Source organism: Pseudophryne corroboree, chromosome 12, assembly GCF_028390025.1.
Source record: "Pseudophryne corroboree isolate aPseCor3 chromosome 12, aPseCor3.hap2, whole genome shotgun sequence".
Lineage (NCBI taxonomy): Eukaryota > Metazoa > Chordata > Amphibia > Anura > Myobatrachidae > Pseudophryne > Pseudophryne corroboree.
In genome coordinates, this window is record NC_086455.1 from 83623376 (window position 1) to 83645750 (window position 22375).

Genomic DNA, 22375 nt, shown 5'->3' on the forward strand with positions numbered 1-22375 from the left:
TGTTGCCAGCAGGACTCACTGAAAATAAAAAACCTAAAAACTTTTTCTAAGCAGCTCTTTAGGAGAGCCACCTAGATTGCACCCTGCTCGGACGGGCACAAAAACCTAACTGGGGCTTGGAGGAGGGTCATAGGGGGAGGAGCCAGTGCACACCACCTGATCCTAAAGCTTTATTTTTGTGCCCTGTCTCCTGCGGAGCCGCTAATCCCCATGGTCCTGACGGAGTCCCCAGCATCCACTAGGACGTCAGAGAAATGTTAAAAAATTTTATTCCCCCCCCCCCCCGAAAAACTCATGTTGACCTTTCATGTGTCGATCTACTGATCATGTCGACCTAAAGACCATGTTGACCTAGTGCATGTCAACCAATAGTGGTTGACATAATGACTGTTGACCTAAGTGTGGTCAAGCTAAAGACCAGATACCCAAGCTACTTGTAAAGATGTTTCTAGAACCAATGACGAGTAAGGTTTGCTTAATAAGCGTTAAATCCTTTTGTCATTTTAGCAAACAGCCCACAACAGCATTTTCTGTTTCATGTTTGGGGCTGTTGATTTGTGTACACAAACGTGAACTTGCCATTGTGCATCTCTGGTTTCAGCTGCAGGGTCCTCTGTGGTTTAACTTGAGGAAAGACTAATAGGGCTTCAAGAACCTAAGGTCAGGGGAATTTATCATTAAGCAGCACTGAGACTCTATAGGAGGACTTGGTTCATGCTTCACAACATGTGATTTGCAGCTTTTCCGAATAAAAGACATTTCCCCTACTGGCTAGAGAGACAAAATAACTGAAGTATGCTGTCCATATGTCTTAACCAGAATCCACATTTAAACAGCATACATAAACCAATAAACATCTGGAGTATAGCAGCTTAGCTATTCCAATGAAGAACTCAGCAACAATGTACTGGATATGTATCCAGGGAGTGAGCAGTTATCAGATGTCATAAAACAGATAAAAACCCACAACTGGCTATGATAAGCCAACAAGTCAATCACTTGGACTCATTTATAACAGGATTAAGAAAATATAGATATCGGTGGACTGCATAAGTGTATTATTGCTGTCTGCATTCATGTATTTTGCAGCATTTTAGTGCTTTATTTTCTATCTGTGGCTAAAGAACAAATCACAGTATTAGAAATATGAAAAAATGTATATTCATCTATGTGGACTTTTGTAGTCTGTTGGTTAGGAGCAGTTCATTTTGCAGATATAACCCCTTTCCTGTCAGTCATTATTTATTATATGCACTATATATAACCTTTACTTCTCCTGATGTTTCTGTGGATGTGGTACAAAGTGTAGACATTCAGTGCGTCAACATGGTCATAATGCTGCCGACATAGCGGATCCGGGTATTTGAGCCCAAACCTCATCATAAAACCTGACATGGTCTGCAGACATTGGGCCAGATATAATGCTGTCCGAGTTGGCCAGAGGTGAGGGATGCCAGCTGAACTGTGACCTTTTTTTTTTCCGGAGAGATAACTTTACCTTTATTTTTATTCATTAAGACTCTGAACAATTTCTGAAATACAATGAATTAGATAGCATGTAAAACCTAACGCTGACAAGACACTTGCTAGATAAATATGTAGACCGGAGAATAGGAAAGAACACAACTCTGCTCGGCGGGAATTGGCCCCACAAGATTCCTTTAGCCAGTCTGTAAAGAGATTGTCTGCATCCTTCCTTAAAATAAGAAACTGGTCCAGAAACAAATACGCCTTATCAAAACCTTGCTCTTCTAATTTGCTACCAAGAACCTCTCTAGAACCAGACAGAGCTGTACTTGGTTTATCGCCCATGGGCTCAGACACAAAGTCTTGATGCTTCTGTGAGGTGCGAGACATGGTTTCCGTAGGGTGGGGGAACCTCCGTAAGAGAAAATCCTGAGCGGTTACAGGAGCACCTTGTCTGCTTGTGTAGCCCAGAGATGGATGGGGGGGCGGGGCCAACGCAATTCACGCGTTTCGCTTGTAAAGCTCGATCATGGTAGATTCCTGTGACTTTCTTTTAAACTGCCAATCATTTACAAGCAAACCCATGCCAAAACCAATATCAGAGTTCAGCCTGCAACTCGCACCTCTGGCCAACTCGGACAGCATTACTTCTGGCCTTGTGTCTGTCAAAATGTTCCCAGTAAAAAAAATTACAATGTTAACATTCTGAATGTCAGTATAACGAATGCATAACGTTCCTTTCATAATGTGGCAAAATCACTGCGTTTTAGCAGAGGTTTGCCAGGACATGGACTGAGGACTGCAGGTAACAGCATGCTCCAAATATGGCAGGGACTGCTGAAAAGGTAAGGGCTAAAGGTAAGGGTAAGGTACTATCCACTCCAGTACCGAGTGGACAGTACTGTTACAACCTTTATGAATCCTTCACAGTTATCTGAATACTGTAATACATTTGAATTATTATTTAATAATTGTATAACTAGGACCTTCAATGTACTCAGATGGTCATCTAGTAAAAAAACAAAAAAAACCTGAGATAATTTTGGCATGGCAATATATATGAATTAAATTATATAAATTATATAAAAGTATATACTTTTATGTGCTTTATTGTGTTCTTTTTATCTACAGAATTTCCTATGACTTAGATGAAGAGAGGAAAATAGAACATTTAAGGACATATTTATGCATAAATGAAGAACATTCTAAAGGGTTGAAACATTGGGGTATATTTACTAAGGTGTGAGTTGTTGTTTTTTTAAAGTGGAAATGTTGCCCAAAGCAACCAATCAGATTCTAGCTATAATCTTCTAGAAGCAGCTAGATAAATGTTCAGTGGCATCTGATTGGTTGCTAAGGGCAACATCTTCACTTTAACATATGCTTTATATCAAATCCTCTCTACGCATAGCAGATGATGGTCTGAGCCTGCATAGACGACTATGTGTTTTGTATCTTCTCTGTGCATTGTGACATCCTCCCAATACTTCTCCCCCTCTGACATTAATAAGGATATGCTAAAAAGTTGAGAACCTGTGGTAGCCATATTTGTTTACCTTCCAGAGAGATATTGACAAAGAAATAATATGTAGCATAGCTAATTAAAAAGGACACCAGAAAAGGTTCTTGACTTGCTATTTAAAGGGAAAAAACTATGTTGCAATGTTTAATATCAGTAATACCAAGTAATATACTGAAATACTAGTACCAATCTAAAGTGCTATTGAGACAGTAACAAGAGTCCATGAAATCAGCCTGAGTTATGGACCCGTGCAAGACTTTCAAAAGCTCCACTCGCGTCACACAAAAATTCTCTCCAAGATCTGCACAGTTTACTAAACCAGATGTTCCATAATTAGCTCTGTGTATATTTGACAAATCACTTTCCTAAAGTCAACTTTTGTCTGTGAATAAATCCATTCAGCGGAAACATATAAACATATAAATACACTTACCCCAGTCTACTCAGCGTCTCTATTGGAGGAACTGCTGGGCCGTATGTTTCTATGTGAATAGGCTGATACTGATACAAAGCTTCTTCTAGTTTCGGAATTGGCACAGAGGAAATATGCTGACCCTGCAGAAACATACCATGAGTTACAACATGTAAAGCTTATTTGTTTGAATTAAAAATATAAACTTGACATTAGTGTACACTATTGGAATATACATTTTATGAAATTATTGAAGGACAAAAAATCTGTTTGCAAAGCAGTTTGGAGAATGTGAGGTAATTAGGATGGGATTTCATTTGTCAATAGTAATATTAGACTAAAAATATCTAAGCCTGCCTGTTAATGACTGCAATCAATGAGTCCCTTAAAGCTCCACCGTGTTAGCCAATTACAATTTTTTAGGTCAATGGTTCTCAAACTGTGTGCCATGGCATCCTTGGGTACCTCGGGGTACTTGCAGGGGTGCTCCGGGATGGTGGTCTAAGGCCAATTCAAATTATTTACAGTCAATATGACAAAACTAGTGCTTGTGGCTTCCAATCAGAAAATCTGTGGACAAACAGAAGTGAACCCTGTCCCTCACCACATAACTAAACCTAAGGAGGACATATAACCACAATTTACCTAATTTGATATATTTTTTCTGAATTTCTCAATAAGACACTTTTGGCCTATGAGTGCTGTGGAAAAAAATTTCTGTTACTCTAGGGCGCCGTGATTCAAACAGGTTTGGGTACCACTGAACTAGGTGAAGCAAATATGATGGGGGAGGGTGGGGGTCAGGCATATAAACCAGACATGGGCAAAATGCTATTCTGCAATACACTCATTATTGTTCCGTGAAATGAGCTGCAATATACTGTACTAGACGTCACCCAATGGTCATGACTTCAAGTGGTACACTACAACTACAAGACAAGGGTATGGCCATGGTGCAGCGGCTAAGTGGTTTGAGGAATGACTTATGGTGCATACACACTGCCCGTTATATCGTCGGCCAGTGTGTACGAGCAATACGTCTGTGAACGCCGTTGTTCAAAGACATATCGCGTCGGCCCTGCAGCACAGCAGACAGCCAATATATCTAACGACATATTGGCGCATCGCTGTGTGTGTACCGCCCATACAAAAGCTGCAGCAGCCGGCGGCGATTGACGGCTGAACTGGGCGGGCGGGTGTAATACTTCATGACGTCAGTCCCAATCCCAATGCACAACACACTGCCTTGTCCTTCCATAGATATATCTGCAGATCAATACCTAGCATTAGGTAGATGAGGTTCATGGTCGATTTTTATTAATGGAATGGGCAATATGCTACTGTACATACACTAAATAGTATTCTGAAAAAATTGTGCACTATTAGGATAATAGAGTAATAATGTACTAGTGCATATGATGGACACAGCTAAAGCCGTGCGTCATCTATGGCTGAAAATATCTCCTGCATTGTTCTTATGTTACTGTGCTGACCGGCAGCTGCATGGCTGAGTTTTGGCATATGGACTACAATAGAGAGGGACACATTTATTATTATTACATTTCTTTCAACTATGAATTGTAAACGTCAGATCGTCAAAAACAAACAAAAACAGCATTATACAAATAGAAACAAAATCTTTCTAGAGCTTGTAATTAGCACTACATATGTCATGCAATTATAGAAAAAGAGAGCTTAAAAACACAACGTATATATTTAGTTATTATACTAAATACATTTTTTGCACGTCAACACTACTGTAATGTTATGCATCTGCCTTGGCGTAAGTGCAGCCATTTGTACAGGTCAGTGCAAGGAGTTGCAGGAAGTAGTTAAGGCCCTCATGCACCTTTAGCCCGTTTCACTGATCTGACAGCATCACCGAACTGCGGCCATAGATGATCAGCGATCCATCAGATAGTCAGGGAAACTGTATATGTTATATAATGATAATATTATTATTTATATTGCACTTTTCTCCTAATAGGACTCAACGTGCTTTACATTTGCCTTTACAGCACAAAATGCAAAACAAGCTGAACAGTAGACATTAGTGAAATGCATTCATAGATAAGTCTTGAGTCTATTTTTTAAGTAGTACATAGCGGAGGCTTCTCGAACTGTACGGGAAAGAGTTGTATAGAGTCAGAGCCACAAAGCAGAAAGCTCGACTGACAGATGAATTCAGGGAGATACTGTTAGTAGTCCTTCATCTACAGATCTCAGTAATCGAGTGGGACAGAAATGAATCAGAAGCTGCTTCAAGTACCTTGGGCCCTGGTCATGTAGGGCTTTGAAAGTGAGTAAGCCAATCTTGAAAACTATTTGACATCTCTTACAGCAGGGGTGGGGAACCTCAGGCCCGAGGGCCGTGTAAGGCCCTCAAAGCCACTTGATCCGGCCCGGCCAGGCTCACCTAAACAAGAGGAGATGCAGAGCGCCCGCTGAGATTTTACCACCAGCGGGTGCCCGGCTCCTCAGCAGCAGCCGGAGGCAGGAGCTCACTCCTGAGCTCCAGCTTCTGGCTCAGGCAGTGTACATGTGCGGCTGTGCGGCGCTATGGGAGAGATGTCATGACATCTCACCTAAACAAGAGGAGATGCAGAGCGCCAGCTGAGCTCCAGCTTCTGGCTCAGGCAGTGTACATGTGTGGCTGTGCGGCGCTATGGGAGAGACGTCATGACATCTCACCTAAACAAGAGGAGATGCAGAGCGCCCGCTGAGCTCCAGCTTCTGGCTCAGGCAGTGTACATGTGTGGCTGTGCGGCGCTATGGGAGAGACGTCATGACATCTCACCTAAACAAGAGGAGATGCAGAGCGCCCGCTGAGCTCCAGCTTCTGGCTCAGGCAGTGTACATGTGTGGCTGTGCGGCGCTATGGGAGAGACGTCATGACATCTCACCTAAACAAGAGGAGATGCAGAGCGCCCGCTGAGCTCCAGCTTCTGGCTCAGGCAGTGTACATGTGCGGCTGTGCGGCGCTATGGGAGAGACGTCATGACATCTCACCTAAACAAGAGGAGATGCAGAGCGCCCGCTGAGCTCCAGCTTCTGGCTCAGGCAGTGTACATGTGTGGCTGTGCGGCGCTATGAGAGAGACGTCATGACATCTCACCTAAACAAGAGGAGATGCAGAGCGTCCGCTGAGCTCCAGCTTCTGGCTCAGGCAGTGTACATGTGTGGCTGTGCGGCGCTATGGGAGAGACGTCATGACATCTCACCTAAACAAGAGGAGATGCAGAGCGCCCGCTGAGCTCCAGCTTCTGGCTCAGGCAGTGTACATGTGTGGCTGTGCGGCGCTATGAGAGAGACGTCATGACATCTCACCTAAACAAGAGGAGATGCAGAGCGTCCGCTGAGCTCCAGCTTCTGGCTCAGGCAGTGTACATGTGCGGCTGTGCGGCGCTATGGGAGAGACGTCATGACATCTCACCTAAACAAGAGGAGATGCAGAGCGCCCGCTGAGCTCCAGCTTCTGGCTCAGGCAGTGTACATGTGTGGCTGTGCGGCGCTATGGGAGAGACGTCATGACATCTCACCTAAACAAGAGGAGATGCAGAGCGCCCGCTGAGCTCCAGCTTCTGGCTCAGGCAGTGTACATGTGTGGCTGTGCGGCGCTATGGGAGAGACGTCATGACATCTCACCTAAACAAGAGGAGATGCAGAGCGCCCGCTGAGCTCCAGCTTCTGGCTCAGGCAGTGTACATGTGTGGCTGTGCGGTGCTATGGGAGACGTCATGACATCTCACCTAAACAAGAGGAGATGCAGAGCGCCCGCTGAGCTCCAGCTTCTGGCTCAGGCAGTGTACATGTGTGGCTGTGCGGCGCTATGGGAGAGACGTCATGACATCTCACCTAAACAAGAGGAGATGCAGAGCGCCCGCTGAGCTCCAGCTTCTGGCTCAGGCAGTGTACATGTGCGGCTGTGCGGCGCTATGGGAGAGACGTCATGACATCTCACCTAAACAAGAGGAGATGCAGAGCGCCCGCTGAGCTCCAGCTTCTGGCTCAGGCAGTGTACATGTGCGGCTGTGCGGCACTATGGGAGAGACGTCATGACATCTCACCTAAACAAGAGGAGATGCAGAGCGCCCGCTGAGCTCCAGCTTCTGGCTCAGGCAGTGTACATGTGTGGCTGTGCGGCGCTATGGGAGAGACGTCATGACATCTCACCTAAACAAGAGGAGATGCAGAGCGCCCGCTGAGCTCCAGCTTCTGGCTCAGGCAGTGTACATGTGTGGCTGTGCGGCGCTATGGGAGAGACGTCATGACATCTCACCTAAACAAGAGGAGATGCAGAGCGCCCGCTGAGCTCCAGCTTCTGGCTCAGGCAGTGTACATGTGTGGCTGTGCGGCGCTATGGGAGAGACGTCATGACATCTCACCTAAACAAGAGGAGATGCAGAGCGCCCGCTGAGCTCCAGCTTCTGGCTTAGGCAGTGTACATGTGTGGCTGTGCGGCGCTATGGGAGAGACGTCATGACATCTCACCTAAACAAGAGGAGATGCAGAGCGCCCGCTGAGCTCCAGCTTCTGGCTCAGGCAGTGTACATGTGCGGCTGTGCGGCGCTATGGGAGAGACGTCATGACATCTCACCTAAACAAGAGGAGATGCAGAGCGCCCGCTGAGCTCCAGCTTCTGGCTCAGGCAGTGTACATGTGTGGCTGTGCGGCGCTATGGGAGAGACGTCATGACATCTCACCTAAACAAGAGGAGATGCAGAGCGCCCGCTGAGCTCCAGCTTCTGGCTCAGGCAGTGTACATGTGTGGCTGTGCGGCGCTATGGGAGAGACGTCATGACATCTCACCTAAACAAGAGGAGATGCAGAGCGCCCGCTGAGCTCCAGCTTCTGGCTCAGGCAGTGTACATGTGTGGCTGTGCGGCGCTATGGGAGAGACGTCATGACATCTCACCTAAACAAGAGGAGATGCAGAGCGCCCGCTGAGCTCCAGCTTCGGGTTCAGGCAGTGTACATGTGTGGCTGTGCGGCGCTATGGGAGAGACGTCATGACATCTCACCTAAACAAGAGGAGATGCAGAGCGCCCGCTGAGCTCCAGCTTCTGGCTCAGGCAGTGTACATGTGTGGCTGTGCGGCGCTATGGGAGAGACGTCATGACATCTCACCTAAACAAGAGGAGATGCAGAGCGCCCGCTGAGCTCCAGCTTCTGGCTTAGGCAGTGTACATGTGTGGCTGTGCGGCGCTATGGGAGAGACGTCATGACATCTCACCTAAACAAGAGGAGATGCAGAGCGCCCGCTGAGCTCCAGCTTCTGGCTTAGGCAGTGTACATGTGTGGCTGTGCGGAGCTATGGGAGACACGTCATGACATCTCACCTAAACAAGAGGAGATGCAGAGCGCCCGCTGAGCTCCAGCTTCTGGCTCAGGCAGTGTACATGTGTGGCTGTGCGGCGCTATGGGAGAGACGTCATGACATCTCACCTAAACAAGAGGAGATGCAGAGCGCCAGCTGAGCTCCAGCTTCTGGCTCAGGCAGTGTACATGTGTGGCTGTGCGGCGCTATGGGAGAGACGTCATGACATCTCACCTAAACAAGAGGAGATGCAGAGCGCCCGCTGAGCTCCAGCTTCTGGCTCAGGCAGTGTACATGTGCGGCTGTGCGGCGCTATGGGAGAGACGTCATGACATCTCACCTAAACAAGAGGAGATGCAGAGCGCCCGCTGAGCTCCAGCTTCTGGCTCAGGCAGTGTACATGTGTGGCTGTGCGGCGCTATGGGAGAGACGTCATGACATCTCACCTAAACAAGAGGAGATGCAGAGCGCCCGCTGAGCTCCAGCTTCTGGCTCAGGCAGTGTACATGTGTGGCTGTGCGGCGCTATGGGAGAGACGTCATGACATCTCACCTAAACAAGAGGAGATGCAGAGCGCCCGCTGAGCTCCAGCTTCTGGCTCAGGCAGTGTACATGTGTGGCTGTGCGGCGCTATGGGAGAGACGTCATGACATCTCACCTAAACAAGAGGAGATGCAGAGCGCCCGCTGAGCTCCAGCTTCTGGCTCAGGCAGTGTACATGTGCGGCTGTGCGGTACTATGGGAGAGACGTCATGACATCTCACCTAAACAAGAGGAGATGCAGAGCGCCCGCTGAGCTCCAGCTTCTGGCTCAGGCAGTGTACATGTGTGGCTGTGCGGCGCTATGGGAGAGACGTCATGACATCTCACCTAAACAAGAGGAGATGCAGAGCGCCCGCTGAGCTCCAGCTTCTGGCTCAGGCAGTGTACATGTGTGGCTGTGCTGCGCTATGGGAGAGACGTCATGACATCTCACCTAAACAAGAGGAGATGCAGAGCGCCCGCTGAGCTCCAGCTTCTGGCTCAGGCAGTGTACATGTGTGGCTGTGCGGCGCTATGGGAGAGACGTCATGACATCTCACCTAAACAAGAGGAGATGCAGAGCGCCCGCTGAGCTCCAGCTTCTGGCTCAGGCAGTGTACATGTGTGGCTGTGCGGCGCTATGGGAGAGACGTCATGACATCTCACCTAAACAAGAGGAGATGCAGAGCACCCGCTGAGCTCCAGCTTCTGGCTCAGGCAGTGTACATGTGTGGCTGTGCGGCGCTATGGGAGAGACGTCATGACATCTCACCTAAACAAGAGGAGATGCAGAGCGCCCGCTGAGCTCCAGCTTCTGGCTCAGGCAGTGTACATGTGTGGCTGTGCGGCGCTATGGGAGAGACGTCATGACATCTCACCTAAACAAGAGGAGATGCAGAGCGCCCGCTGAGCTCCAGCTTCTGGCTCAGGCAGTGTACATGTGTGGCTGTGCGGCGCTATGGGAGAGACGTCATGACATCTCACCTAAACAAGAGGAGATGCAGAGCGCCCGCTGAGCTCCAGCTTCTGGCTCAGGCAGTGTACATGTGCGGCTGTGCGGCGCTATGGGAGAGACGTCATGACATCTCACCTAAACAAGAGGAGATGCAGAGCGCCCGCTGAGCTCCAGCTTCTGGCTCAGGCAGTGTACATGTGTGGCTGTGCGGCGCTATGGGAGAGACGTCATGACATCTCACCTAAACAAGAGGAGATGCAGAGCGCCCGCTGAGCTCCAGCTTCTGGCTCAGGCAGTGTACATGTGTGGCTGTGCGGCGCTATGGGAGAGACGTCATGACATCTCACCTAAACAAGAGGAGATGCAGAGCGCCCGCTGAGCTCCAGCTTCTGGCTCAGGCAGTGTACATGTGTGGCTGTGCGGCGCTATGGGAGAGACGTCATGACATCTCACCTAAACAAGAGGAGATGCAGAGCGCCCGCTGAGCTCCAGCTTCTGGCTCAGGCAGTGTACATGTGTGGCTGTGCGGCGCTATGGGAGAGACGTCATGACATCTCCCATAGTTTCGAGGAGAGGGAGGGCAGCGGTCCGGAAGCAGGAGCAGGGCTGGTGAGCATAGTGGGTTTTTTTTTTCTTTCTTTCAATGTGTGTGTGTGTAAGCGGCACTACTAGGGGGCATATGTAATGGGGCATAACTACAGGGGGCATATTTAATGGGGCATAACAACTGACGGGGCATATCTAATGGGGCATAACAACTGACGGGGCATATCTAATGGGGCATAACAACTGACTGGGCATATCTAATGGGGCATAACAAGTGACTGGGGGCATAACTACTGACTGGGGGCAGGCTAATTTCTAAATTGATGATTTTTGTATGGCCCCCGAAGGATTTTATAAATATCCAAATGGCCCTTGGTAGAAAAAAGGTTCCCCACCCCAGTCTTACAGGCAGCCAGTGAAGGGAGTAGAGAATGGGTGTTATGTGGCTTGAACAGGGCTGGTTGGTTACTAGACCGACAGCTGCATTTTGTACCATCTGCAAGCGGTGCAATTCAAGGTAGTAGTCTAGGCGTGATGATACAAATGCATGTATGACTTTAGGCAGATCTTCTGATGAAATTAAGTGCTTGAACACGGCTATGTGTCTAAGATGAAAGAATGAGGATTTGATTGTGGGTGATACCTGATGTAAGTGTGCAGCTACTATCCAGGACAAAACCAAGATTCCTCACACGTTCATCCCTGATTTGCGGATCCTGACCGGCAGGGTTTTTAAACGTTTAATATTACCAATTCACCTACCAGGCCAATCGGAGGAGTGTTAAATTGAGATAATCCTCCACAGGTATATGGGGGCCATTACACAGATTGGGAGATCTCCTTCCTAGACTACTTAAATGAGTCAACAAGGGCGGAGGAGTCACAAAGCCTTTTCCTGCCAGTAAAAAGGCTAAAATTCTCTGGCTGGCCAGTGGTGATGGAAACACAACACAGGCCTTTTACTTTTATTGGGGTCACGGGGTGTACCTTCCAATGTACTTTTGTGGAAAAGTAAATATCTATATGCACTTCAACCAAGGTAATAAATACATTAAAATAAATAAAGACATAAAAAAGACCATACCGAGAATATTTTATGAGAAAACTGGTTAATTTAAATGAATGAAGGCTGGTGGTTCTAAAACTGAAGTAAGTTGCACTATGTAACATTTTCCAGAGTTACCACAAACCTGCACATGTAAACAGAGGCGTCACCGGGTGTGGTGACACCCGGTGCGCACCCCTGATCTCCTGCTGCCCTCGTGGCAAAAGGGGGCAAGGTCTTACACATATGGGGCGTGGCTTAGCTGGGAATAGTCTCTCTGGGGGCATGCCCAGCATCTCCGGAGAAGCTGGGCTTCCCCCAGAGACCGTCTCCGTGCGCTGTTGGCTCCTCTTCTATGACAGGAGCCGGGTGCTGTAGGAGACTTTCTCACTGCAGCACCTGGCTCCTGACACTACGGAGGAACAGACATTTGGTGTCACCCCCCTCCAGGTGCCGCACCCCCTGCACCCGCCTTGTGACGCCACTGCATGTAAGCATATCCATCTTTTCTGGGAGAGTTACCAAAGACAAATAATGTACTAGGACCTTAAAGTTTGCCGAAAGGCACGACAGGTACACTCACGCAAATAAATGGAAAAAAAATAAAAAGCTGTGCAAGCCCATATTTTAACTGTGTAACATTATTGTGGTGCCCAACAGAGGAAACAAACAAATATGGTTGTTCAACAAGTGATCTTCAAACCTTTCCCTCAGGCTTCTCACTTTCACTACACCAAGAACCAAGGCTCACTATTATCATATATAACAAACTAGCTGAATACCCGTGCTTCGCTACAGAATTTCAAGTATAATCACAAAGAGATGAAAAGCGCTGGTATTTTAAGCAAATGTAATCCTGCTTTTAAAATAGGCACAAGTGTTGTAGGGTGTTGTTAAGAACTGGTAGCATCAAAGTGCCCCTCCATGAAACCACTCTAGAACACACCAAAACAATAAACGGATTTTATTGTACAGAATCTGTAGTCTCTGTGTCTTAAGGCGTGTACACACGGTGAGATAAATCTGTAAGATTTTGACTATATATATATATATATATATATATATCAAAATCTTATGAAAAGTTAGTACATATCTCAAGGTGTTGCAGCTTGCGATACCGATTCGATTCCGATACGCAAGGCTAGGTAGACTACGCAGGCAAGTCAATCTTGACTATCTAGTATAAAGTATAGTCAAAATTGATACTTGGTCAAAATCGTACATAGACAAAATCTCAAGCACAGATAGTCAAAATCTGTGCTATCTGTGTTATCTGGGGTCTGGGGGAGTTCAAGGGAAATCTCAGTGTCAAAATCAGGCATAGCAAGGATCTCACCGTGTGTACACACCTTTATTTTCTGGACAACGGGATATACCTTAATTTAAATGGTTAGTTTTTCACAGATGATCAGCAATTAGACTTGCAACAGGACATGCTCCGCCTGCTGATGCCAATCTTTGTTAGGCTGCACCTCCGGCCGGGCCTTTCCCGGGATTGATGATGTCAAAAGGCTGGCGCTGAGGAGAATAATCCACCTCCTTCTCTGCCCCGTCCCGCCTCTGATCCTGCCCTGGCCAGTGCTGTAAATACTGGGACGACAGTCCAAACCCTGCCTGCTGTATGTTAAATACGTGAGGTTGCAGGGATAGGCTGACTATATTCCAAAGGGTATCCGGACTCCAGGTCGACAACAAAAAGGTCGACACACCTTAGGTCGCCGCCAATTGGTAGACACACCTTAGGTCGACATGGACAAAAGGTCGACGGGAACAAGGTCGACATGGAAAAAGGTCGACATGAGTTTTTCACGATTTTTTTCTTTTTTGGAACCTTTTCATACTTAACGATCCACGTGGACTACGATTGGAACGGTAATCTGTGCCGAGCGAAGCGGTAGCGGAGCGAAAGCACCATGCCCGAAGCATGGCGAGCGAAGCGAGCCATGCGAGGGGACGCGGTGCACTAATTGGGGTTCTCGGTCACTCTACGAAGAAAACGACACCCAAAAAACATAAAAAACTCATGTCGACCTTTTTCCATATCGACATTGTTCATGGCGACCTTTTGCCCATGTCGACCTAAGGTGTGTCGACCAATTGGCGTCGACCTAAGGTGTGTCGACCTTTTTGTTGTCGACCCTGAGTCCCAGACCCATTCCAAAGGGCCCGATGTCGCCTTGCTTAGCTTCTCGCTCTCCTTAGGGCTCTTCCTTTGAGGTAAAAAGGTATAGATTTTTGCACAACACTTAAGGTCCCTGGGAGAGCCGTCAGTACACTTTACACAGCAGATAAGTAGTTGCTGACTATCAAGCTTTCCTTTAATGCATTTAAGAGTCAAAATATCTCTCCTTTCCTCCTATTACTCTCTGAGAGGTTCGGTAAGGTTTAATTCAAGTGGCAGGTTAACCTCTGATAATGGAGACACTATCCTCTCCTTGTTGAAAATAGGTTGGTTAAGTACTTATATATGAAATCGGTCAAGCAATCAGTAAAAATTATAAAATTTGCAGATGACACCACCATCATTGGCTTAATCAAGGACGAAGACCAATCTGCCTACAGACGCGAAGTGGAACGGCTAACACAGTGGTGCAGCAGGAACAACCTTGACCTAAATCCCCTCAAAACAGTTAAGATGGTGGTGGACTTCAGAAGGAAAACCAATGCCATGCTACCCCTCGTAATAGCCGACAACCTGGTTTCGTGGGTCACTCCTTCAAATTCCTAGGGTCAAAAATTTCCTGAGAACCCAAGATAAGCACTGTCGTAAAGAAAGGCTCATAAGTGGAAGTTCTCTCTGAGGCAACTCAGGAAATTCAACATCCCGCAGAAGCTGCTGCTCATCTTCTACACAGTGATCGTAGAACCAGTCCTATGTTCCTCGATCACAGTCTGGTATGGAGTTGCCAATGAGAGTGACAGAGGCAAAGGGTGGTGAGGACAGCTGAAAAGATTGTTGGGGCTGACCTCCCTCCCGTCCAGGAATCATACCAATCAAGGGTCAGGAAGCGAGCGGAGAAAATCGTGGCAGATATGCAGCACCCAGGTCACAAACTGTTTGAACTGCTTCCATCAGGCATACGCTACAGGTACATTCCCGCAAAGTCGACCATATCAATTAAAAGATCCACTAGCTGTCCACCAGATAAACAATATATAAAAAGTCAAACTTGTATAATATGTCGAGTCTATCGTACAGTTGCAATGTGCAGTATGAACTCATACGTGTAATGTTTGTAATTTATGCTACATTTCTCCCCCTTCTTATGCTATGTATTCCCCCTTCATGTTGCTGCTTGGCTATGCACTGTACCGCAAAAAATTCCTAGTGTGCGTGAGTACACCTGGCCAATAAAGATAATTCTGATATATAAAAGGCAAATACCACTGACTCATCACAAAATCTTCTGAACCATAAGGCTGCACTTCCTTTCAAGTAGCAGAGCAGTTCATTATTCAAATAGGGGAGCTACACCCAGTGGTTTGACAGTGTTTAGGGGTGGCAGTTGATGTGGCTCCCCTATTTGAATAATGGACTGCTCTGCAACTGTCACTGGCAAGGAAGTCCAGGAAAGGAGCACTGTGTCCTCCCCCCTCCGCGACTTGGTATCGCCAGCACCATGCATTATTTATAGCCCTGGCTGGGTCGGCTGTCTTAACTCTCCTCTGTGAGGGGGGAATTCCCAATTTATCATCTCACCCCTTTTAACCCCTTTGTTGATGGAATTCCTTCTTAGTGGGTGCCAACATCACAACAGCAAGCTACTGTCCAAATTTCAAGTTCCTAGTCCTTTTGGTTCAGGTGATTTTGTGACTGAGTCAGTGGGATAGATAGATAGATAGATAGATAGATAGATAGATAGATAGATAGATAGATAGATAGATAGATAGATAGATAGATAGATAGATAGATAGATAGATAGATAGATAGATAGATAGATAGGATAGATAGATAGATAGATAAAGCAGGAACATAGAATTTGAATTGTACTAGCTAGGTTACCATCATTTGTACTATCACACACACACAATAATGAAGACATACTGCATCTCATACTTTGTCATTTATTTCCCTTCCTTTGTGTGTGCATATTTCTATATGGTGTAAGAACAATTCATGTACGTCAAGAAACAAAAGGATACGTACACACTTTATTCTGACAAGTGATACTGGGCTTTACAATGTCCCTAAGTCTCACTGAAACCTCTGTTACCGCTGCTATACGACAATTTTAATATGATCGGGAACAAACATACACTAACCAGTTAAAAAAAAAAAAAAAAATGTAAACAGCATATAAGCATACCAATTGACTGAAGACAATGATTGACTGTTTTGCGTGAGTTTTGTCAAAGGGAGCAACGATCTATAGCGTTTGCATGAATTTATTTATTCATATGTCCATGAATAAATAAATTCTCATTACTCAAATTCAAAGTATTTAATATATGACACCTTAACCAGCAGTACTACTAGAACCACACAGATCCCCAGGGGGTGCGACATGGAGCCACTTGTCCCTGCACTCTGTCGGACCTGGCAAAATTTTTGTAACCATCATTAATTGTCAGTAAAGGAAGGTGTTTAAGTGGGAGGACCAATCACAAAAGCTTCACCTTCTCACAGTTTCAGCCAGGACATCAAGAGGAACGAAGGACATCAGGGGAAAAAAAAAAATCAACAGGGTATATTTAAAATAATACCGAAAAGGAGCAATTACCATTTAAGGAAGCAAAAGAAAACAAAAAAAGAAATTAACAGCAGATCTCCATCCACATGAGCTAATACAGAGTTAATTCAGAAGACAGCTCCTCGGTCACTATAGTCTGAAAGCTCTAGTTAAGGTACTACCAGGAAAGTGCATTGCAATCCAGGTGTCCCAAACAAAACATTATGCAGGCTGATTGTCTTCTTGTATAGAAACAAGCCTTTCAAAAGTCATGATGGCCTCCATTATGACGTTGACCACAGTGATCAGGTTTCAGTCACTGTTTAGCGATGGTTCATCAAGCAGCAGATAGAATGTGATTATTATTATTTTTTTGTGTGTGTTTACGCTGCCGAACGTCAAGCGATGTGCTGCCCCGCGGACCGTAATTGATGACCCTCGCTGTTGGCTATGCATGCAGCACAATTTGGACTATCGCCCAAAAGCTGCATGCACGGCCCGGTCCGGTATGACGTCTTTGAGCGATATCGTTTGCATATCGCTCAGTGTGTACGCACTACCGACGACCGCCCAGGCAGGGAAGGGAACACACTAGGCAACGTCCCTCATAGAGCACATCACCTAGTGTGTACCCACCTCAACAATCATAAGAAAACATTTAGTTACATTTTTTGTTTGTTTTCTTGACTGTAGTGGATTTTGAGACTTGCCTAGGCTTTAAAGTCTACATTCATGATCCAGAGGAAAAAACTGGCCCAATGTAACCTCTAAACCAGGGCTGGCCAAACCGGTCCTCGAGATCTACCAACAGTTCATGTTTTCCAGGCCTCCTGGAGATCTGTAGAATTGTCAGTTAGGAATGAATGCAGCACATCTTAATTAGTAATGACTACACCTGTGCACGAGCTAGGTGGTCTGGAAAATGTGTACTGTTGGTAGATCTCGTGGAATGGTTTGGCCAGCCCTGCTCTAAACTAAAAGTGTGACAAATATGGTATGCCTGTCTACAACCAGTGATTTAGCCTCCTTTTCCCTAGACCAAGTCTTGCTGATCACTCTTCCGGAATGTACGAGAGACTCCTGAATTTCATGGAGAGCTCATAGGATAGTAGATAACTCTCCCGCTTCCCATCACTTCTGCAATGAAGTTGGCAGGGATGTGATGACTCCATTCGCTGAGAATCATGTCATTGTCTCCTGCTGCAAGATCCCCTGAACCACTGCATTTTGCAATGGGCAAAGGTGTAGCTACCATAGGTGTAGAGATTGAACTTGCTATGGGGCTCAGAGCGGAAAGGGGCCCGCCTTCCCTGTGCAAACTTTTGCTTTGGGGCCTGCAATATATCTTGGTATGCCCCTTAAGCTTTATATTATAATGAGGTATAAAATGAACTGGAGGACATTATAATGTTACATAACCGGGGCACTGCAGAGTGGCACAATATGACATGGGGGCACTGAAATGTGACATAATATTAACTGGGGACATTGTCATAATGTGAACTGGGTGTACTGTTTTTCATAATGTGTACTGGCAGCCCTACAAATGTGACATGTGAACTAGGTCACTACTATGGTTCATAAAATAAACTAGGGCACTACTATGGGGGCATAACAATAACGAAGGCATTACTATGGTTCAGAAAATGACCTAGGGCACTATTATGGGAGATAAAATGAACTAGGGCACTACTATGGGGGCATAACAATAACGAAGGCATTACTATGGTTCAGAAAATGACCTAGGGCACTATTATGGGACATAAAATGAACTAGGGCACTACTATGGGGGCATAACAATAACGAAGGCATTACTATGGTTCAGAAAATGACCTAGGGCACTATTATGGGACATAAAATGAACTGCTGCAGAGAGGTTTCTCTCTAGAAGCATTAGGGACTGGGGCCCCTTGAAAATGTTGCTATGGGGCCCAAAAAGTTCTGGCTACGCCCTGCATTGTTAAGAGGAAAAAAGGAAAAAAGTACTGCGCTATAAAACCAGCAGCTCCATTGAATATAAATGGTATATTTAATGTGTATATGGAGCGCTTGATAATGTGTCACTGTCTAATGCTGAAAAAGAAAAACAGGTTTAAACACAGTGGGTTAGTTGTAAACTCAGGGTGCCCTGTAATGTTTAAGCTCTTTTTTGAAAATTTTAAAAAGTCCCGATCTCCAGCTTAATGTGGACCCTCCAGGCACAATAGCAAGGTCCCCGGCAGGTGTACTAGCTGTCCCTATCCTACCTCTGGGTCCTCTGGTCTGTGGATCTCACACTGGTCAGTTCGTTCTCGGCGTCCTGGACGAAGTGCCGCAGTGCATGAAACGCGTCGATACACGAAGTTCCCGTCACCGCGTCACCCGGAAGTGACGTCCCGCGGCGCCTCATCAACTTCCGGTTAGGAAGAAGAGACTCCGGCCGCCGAGAACGAACTGACCAGTGTGAGATCCACAGACCAGAGGACCCAGAGGTAGGATAGGGACAGCTAGTACACCTGCCGGGGACCTTGCTATTGTGCCTGGAGGGTCCACATTAAGCTGGAGATCGGGACTTTTTAAAATTTTCAAAAAAGAGCTTAAACATTACAGGGCACCCTGAGTTTACAACTAACCCACTGTGTTTAAACCTGTTTTTCTTTTTCAGCATTAGACAGTGACACATTATCAAGCGCTCCATATACACATTAAATACGCCCTGCATTGTGTCATAAGCTGACAAATTCACCAAAATGTAAGTTTCAGGAGACTATGGCTGCTATCCAATTAGATGCGTTTAATGGATTCTGCCAGGGCTATCCAATTAACCCCGATATGTGGCACTTATAAGGGATTTTGCTTCGGGGGCATCAAGCACCTGAAGCATAATCTGCGATAAGCAGCCATCAGAGACGCGATAACACAAAGGATCAGGAGCTTATCGTGGATCCCATGTGTTATCGCACGATCGCAAGACCTTTTTCAGTGGATAGAAACGGCCTATAAAAATAATGACCATCGGTCAAAAATCGTGCTATTAGGCCATTTTTAATCAGCCCCAAAACTATCGCACCTAATTGAGGGCCAGATGTACTAAGCCTGGAGAAGTGATAAAGCAGTGATAAGTGCAAGGTGATAACGCACCAGCCAATCATTATGGGTCTGAAAAATGCCAGTTTGGAGCTGATTGGCTGGTGCGTTATCACCTTCCACTTATCACTGCTTTATCACTTCTCCAGGCTTAATACATCTGCCCCAGAATACCAACCTAATTTACATGTAATCAGAAAATTCAGAAAATAACAGAAGCAGTGAATGGCTAAGACTACTGCAATATCACAATAGAATACAAAAATCAAAACGCTTTTGTATTGCCAATGTTATTTATAGTAGGAAATCACATCAGCAAAGAGTCAACAGTAAGAAAATGATGTGCCTGTGAGTAAATGACGTGATTGATTGCCTAACTAGCACTGACAAATGTAGAGGTCATTATATGAGTAGAAGCCCTGCAGGGGGCACTCAATCACCAGTTTACAATAATGACATCACAAGTCCCAATGTCAGTTTAACGACTGTGTATATTAGAAACATGGAAAACCAGTTGATCTGCTCCAGCAACACAAACAAATCTAACCAAGCCCAGGAACTGGGGGGTAAAAAAGTAATCATGCTGTTAGGTAATAAGATTTATGCAGCACAGTACCCAGTATAGATTATACTGTCCCTACACAGTACCATTCAAATTGCTTCCGACAAACCATGATTTACCATTTTATTTGACTGTCTTTATGCACATTGTGGTGTTAAGGTGCATACACATTAGACAACGTCGCTCTATGGAGTGATGTCATCTAGTGTTTCCTTCCCAGGCCAGGCGGTTGGCCGTACACACTAAGCGATATGACTGTTCATATCGCTCAGTGACGTCACGCAGCAGCCGGGCCGTGCAGGCAGCTACTGGACGACAGTCCAGACTGAGTATGCATGCACCGCCGACACCGAGGGTCGGTAACGACCCGCGGTGCCGCACATCGGTCATTGTCGCCGGCATACACACTTGCCGAGAAAGTGAACATCGCTCAGGAAGGGTGAAAATGAGCGACGTCGTTCATTTTATCGGCAAGTGTGTATGTACCTTTATGTACCTTTATACAGTAGAACAAGAATTCCACAATAGTAAAATGTTAACAAAAAAATTAAACCACACTTTAAGAAGTAGTTTCATAAAAATGTAGACTTGCATCCATTATTGTAATTTTGAAGTTTGGTGGTATTAATATTGTTACTTTAATGAGTGGTAATGTAGCATGAGTAATCACGTCATTCTTTACCAGGTTCTTGCTCTCAGTCTGTCCATGTTAATCAGCTTGTATGTACATTGATGAAAGCACTCAGCAGAGATCCTTACATTAAAAAGATGCTCTTCTTGCAATTTATATATCTGCCAAGTCACGCGTTCATGTAGACGAAAATTTTATATACTGCAGAAAATTCAACAACGCATGATATGGCACAAATAGAGCAATAATACTACTACAATTATCATCATTTGCTTCCGAGCTAGTTTACAGCACAAGTCAGAGCAAACAATTATTATTTAGCATTTACTTAATAGTGGTAGCTTATTCCATTGCGCTTTACAATTAGGAACTTAACAGTAATAAAACAAGACAGGCTAACAGACAAATTGGTAAGAGGGCCCTGCTTGCTTTCAATCTATAAAGATATAGTAATACGTGTCCTCATACACCTAGAACTTTTGCACCATACAAATTGTTGCTACTAAATTATTTGATGCTAAATTTACGTAAAACCTCCACTTCTGTACCCTCACACTGCTGCGTTCTTATTTTCCATTGGTCAAAGCCAGTACGGCTCAATGTAGCTCATTATCTGTCAGCTGTCTCAACAGCTCTGTTTTCTTCTTTACAGATTTGAATTTAGGGAAAAAAGAGAAATCACGCGGTGCTAGGTCTGGCGAGTACAGAACATGTTCTAGCACTGCAATCTGTTTCTCAGCCAAAAACTGCTTCAAAGAGAGAATTGTGTGTGTTGTTCTGAAGGAGGATGAAACCATTTTTCCACAACTCTCACCACTTTCTTTTGATTCTTTCACGTTAAGTTTCTAGAAAATGTTTGTTGTAATGTTGATTCATTCTGGTTCCCAGTCCGCCAAAATAACACCCTTGACATCAAAGAAAATAATTAACATGGCATTGAATTTGGATAAGCGCAGTGAATCCTATGGGAGAAAGAGCGCTATATAAATAAAATTATTATTATTTGCTTTGACGTGCTTTTCTTAATTCTTGTTGAGGATGGTGTCTTCCAGTGCATGGACTGGTGTTTTGTCTCAGGATTGTACTGGAAGATCCAGGTTTCATCACAGGTAATAACTTTATCTAAAAAATGTGAATCCACTTGAATTTGTTCTACAATATCTGTACAAATTTGCTTTCGATTTTCTTTTTGCTCAGCAGTGAGAAAGAAGCCTTGGACCCATCTTAGCATAAACTTTTGTCATCTTGTTGCAACACTTGACGGCCAGTTCAAACAATTATTTTTTTTTTCCAAATTTTCATTTTATTTTTTTTATGTGCAAGGCTATCCCGGACATTTATCTTTGACATCCTCAACACCATCACTAAACCTTTTATAGGTGTGGCAAACGAGCGCTAATAATATGACATGAGTGGCACCTGTAAAAAAAATTTGATGGTTAAAAATGTTAAAAACAACTTGTTTACAGCTCTTTTGTAGAGAGATTTGGTTGGTGGTACTCAGGTTCGAGTGAGACTCCGGAATCTAACTGTCCCTAACTTACCAATGTCCACGGGATTCCTCAGCCTCGATGTTCTTGGGCTTTTTTTAAAACTTTATACCACCTTGAAAAAGTGCTATGAACAGCATGAAACGCGTTGGTAGATAAGTGGTACTAGA

At 45.4% G+C, this 22375-nt stretch overlaps 1 protein-coding gene and 1 long non-coding RNA gene across 2 annotated transcripts in view; one reads left to right on the plus strand and one right to left on the minus strand.

Annotated features, from left to right (window-relative positions):
* MNAT1 (MNAT1 component of CDK activating kinase) overlaps positions 1–22375 on the minus strand; it is a 432825-nt gene that overhangs the window by 127728 nt on the left and 282722 nt on the right. Inside the window, exon 7 of the mRNA XM_063947711.1 lies at positions 3423–3544. Coding sequence (XP_063803781.1) covers positions 3423–3544 — 122 coding nt within the window. The remainder of the gene's footprint in view (positions 1–3422; positions 3545–22375) is intronic.
* On the plus strand, positions 1878–21665 carry LOC134980747 (uncharacterized). The gene is made up of 3 exons (XR_010190469.1): positions 1878–2312; positions 14297–14875; positions 21368–21665. It is a non-coding gene; the product is annotated as an uncharacterized LOC134980747 (long non-coding RNA).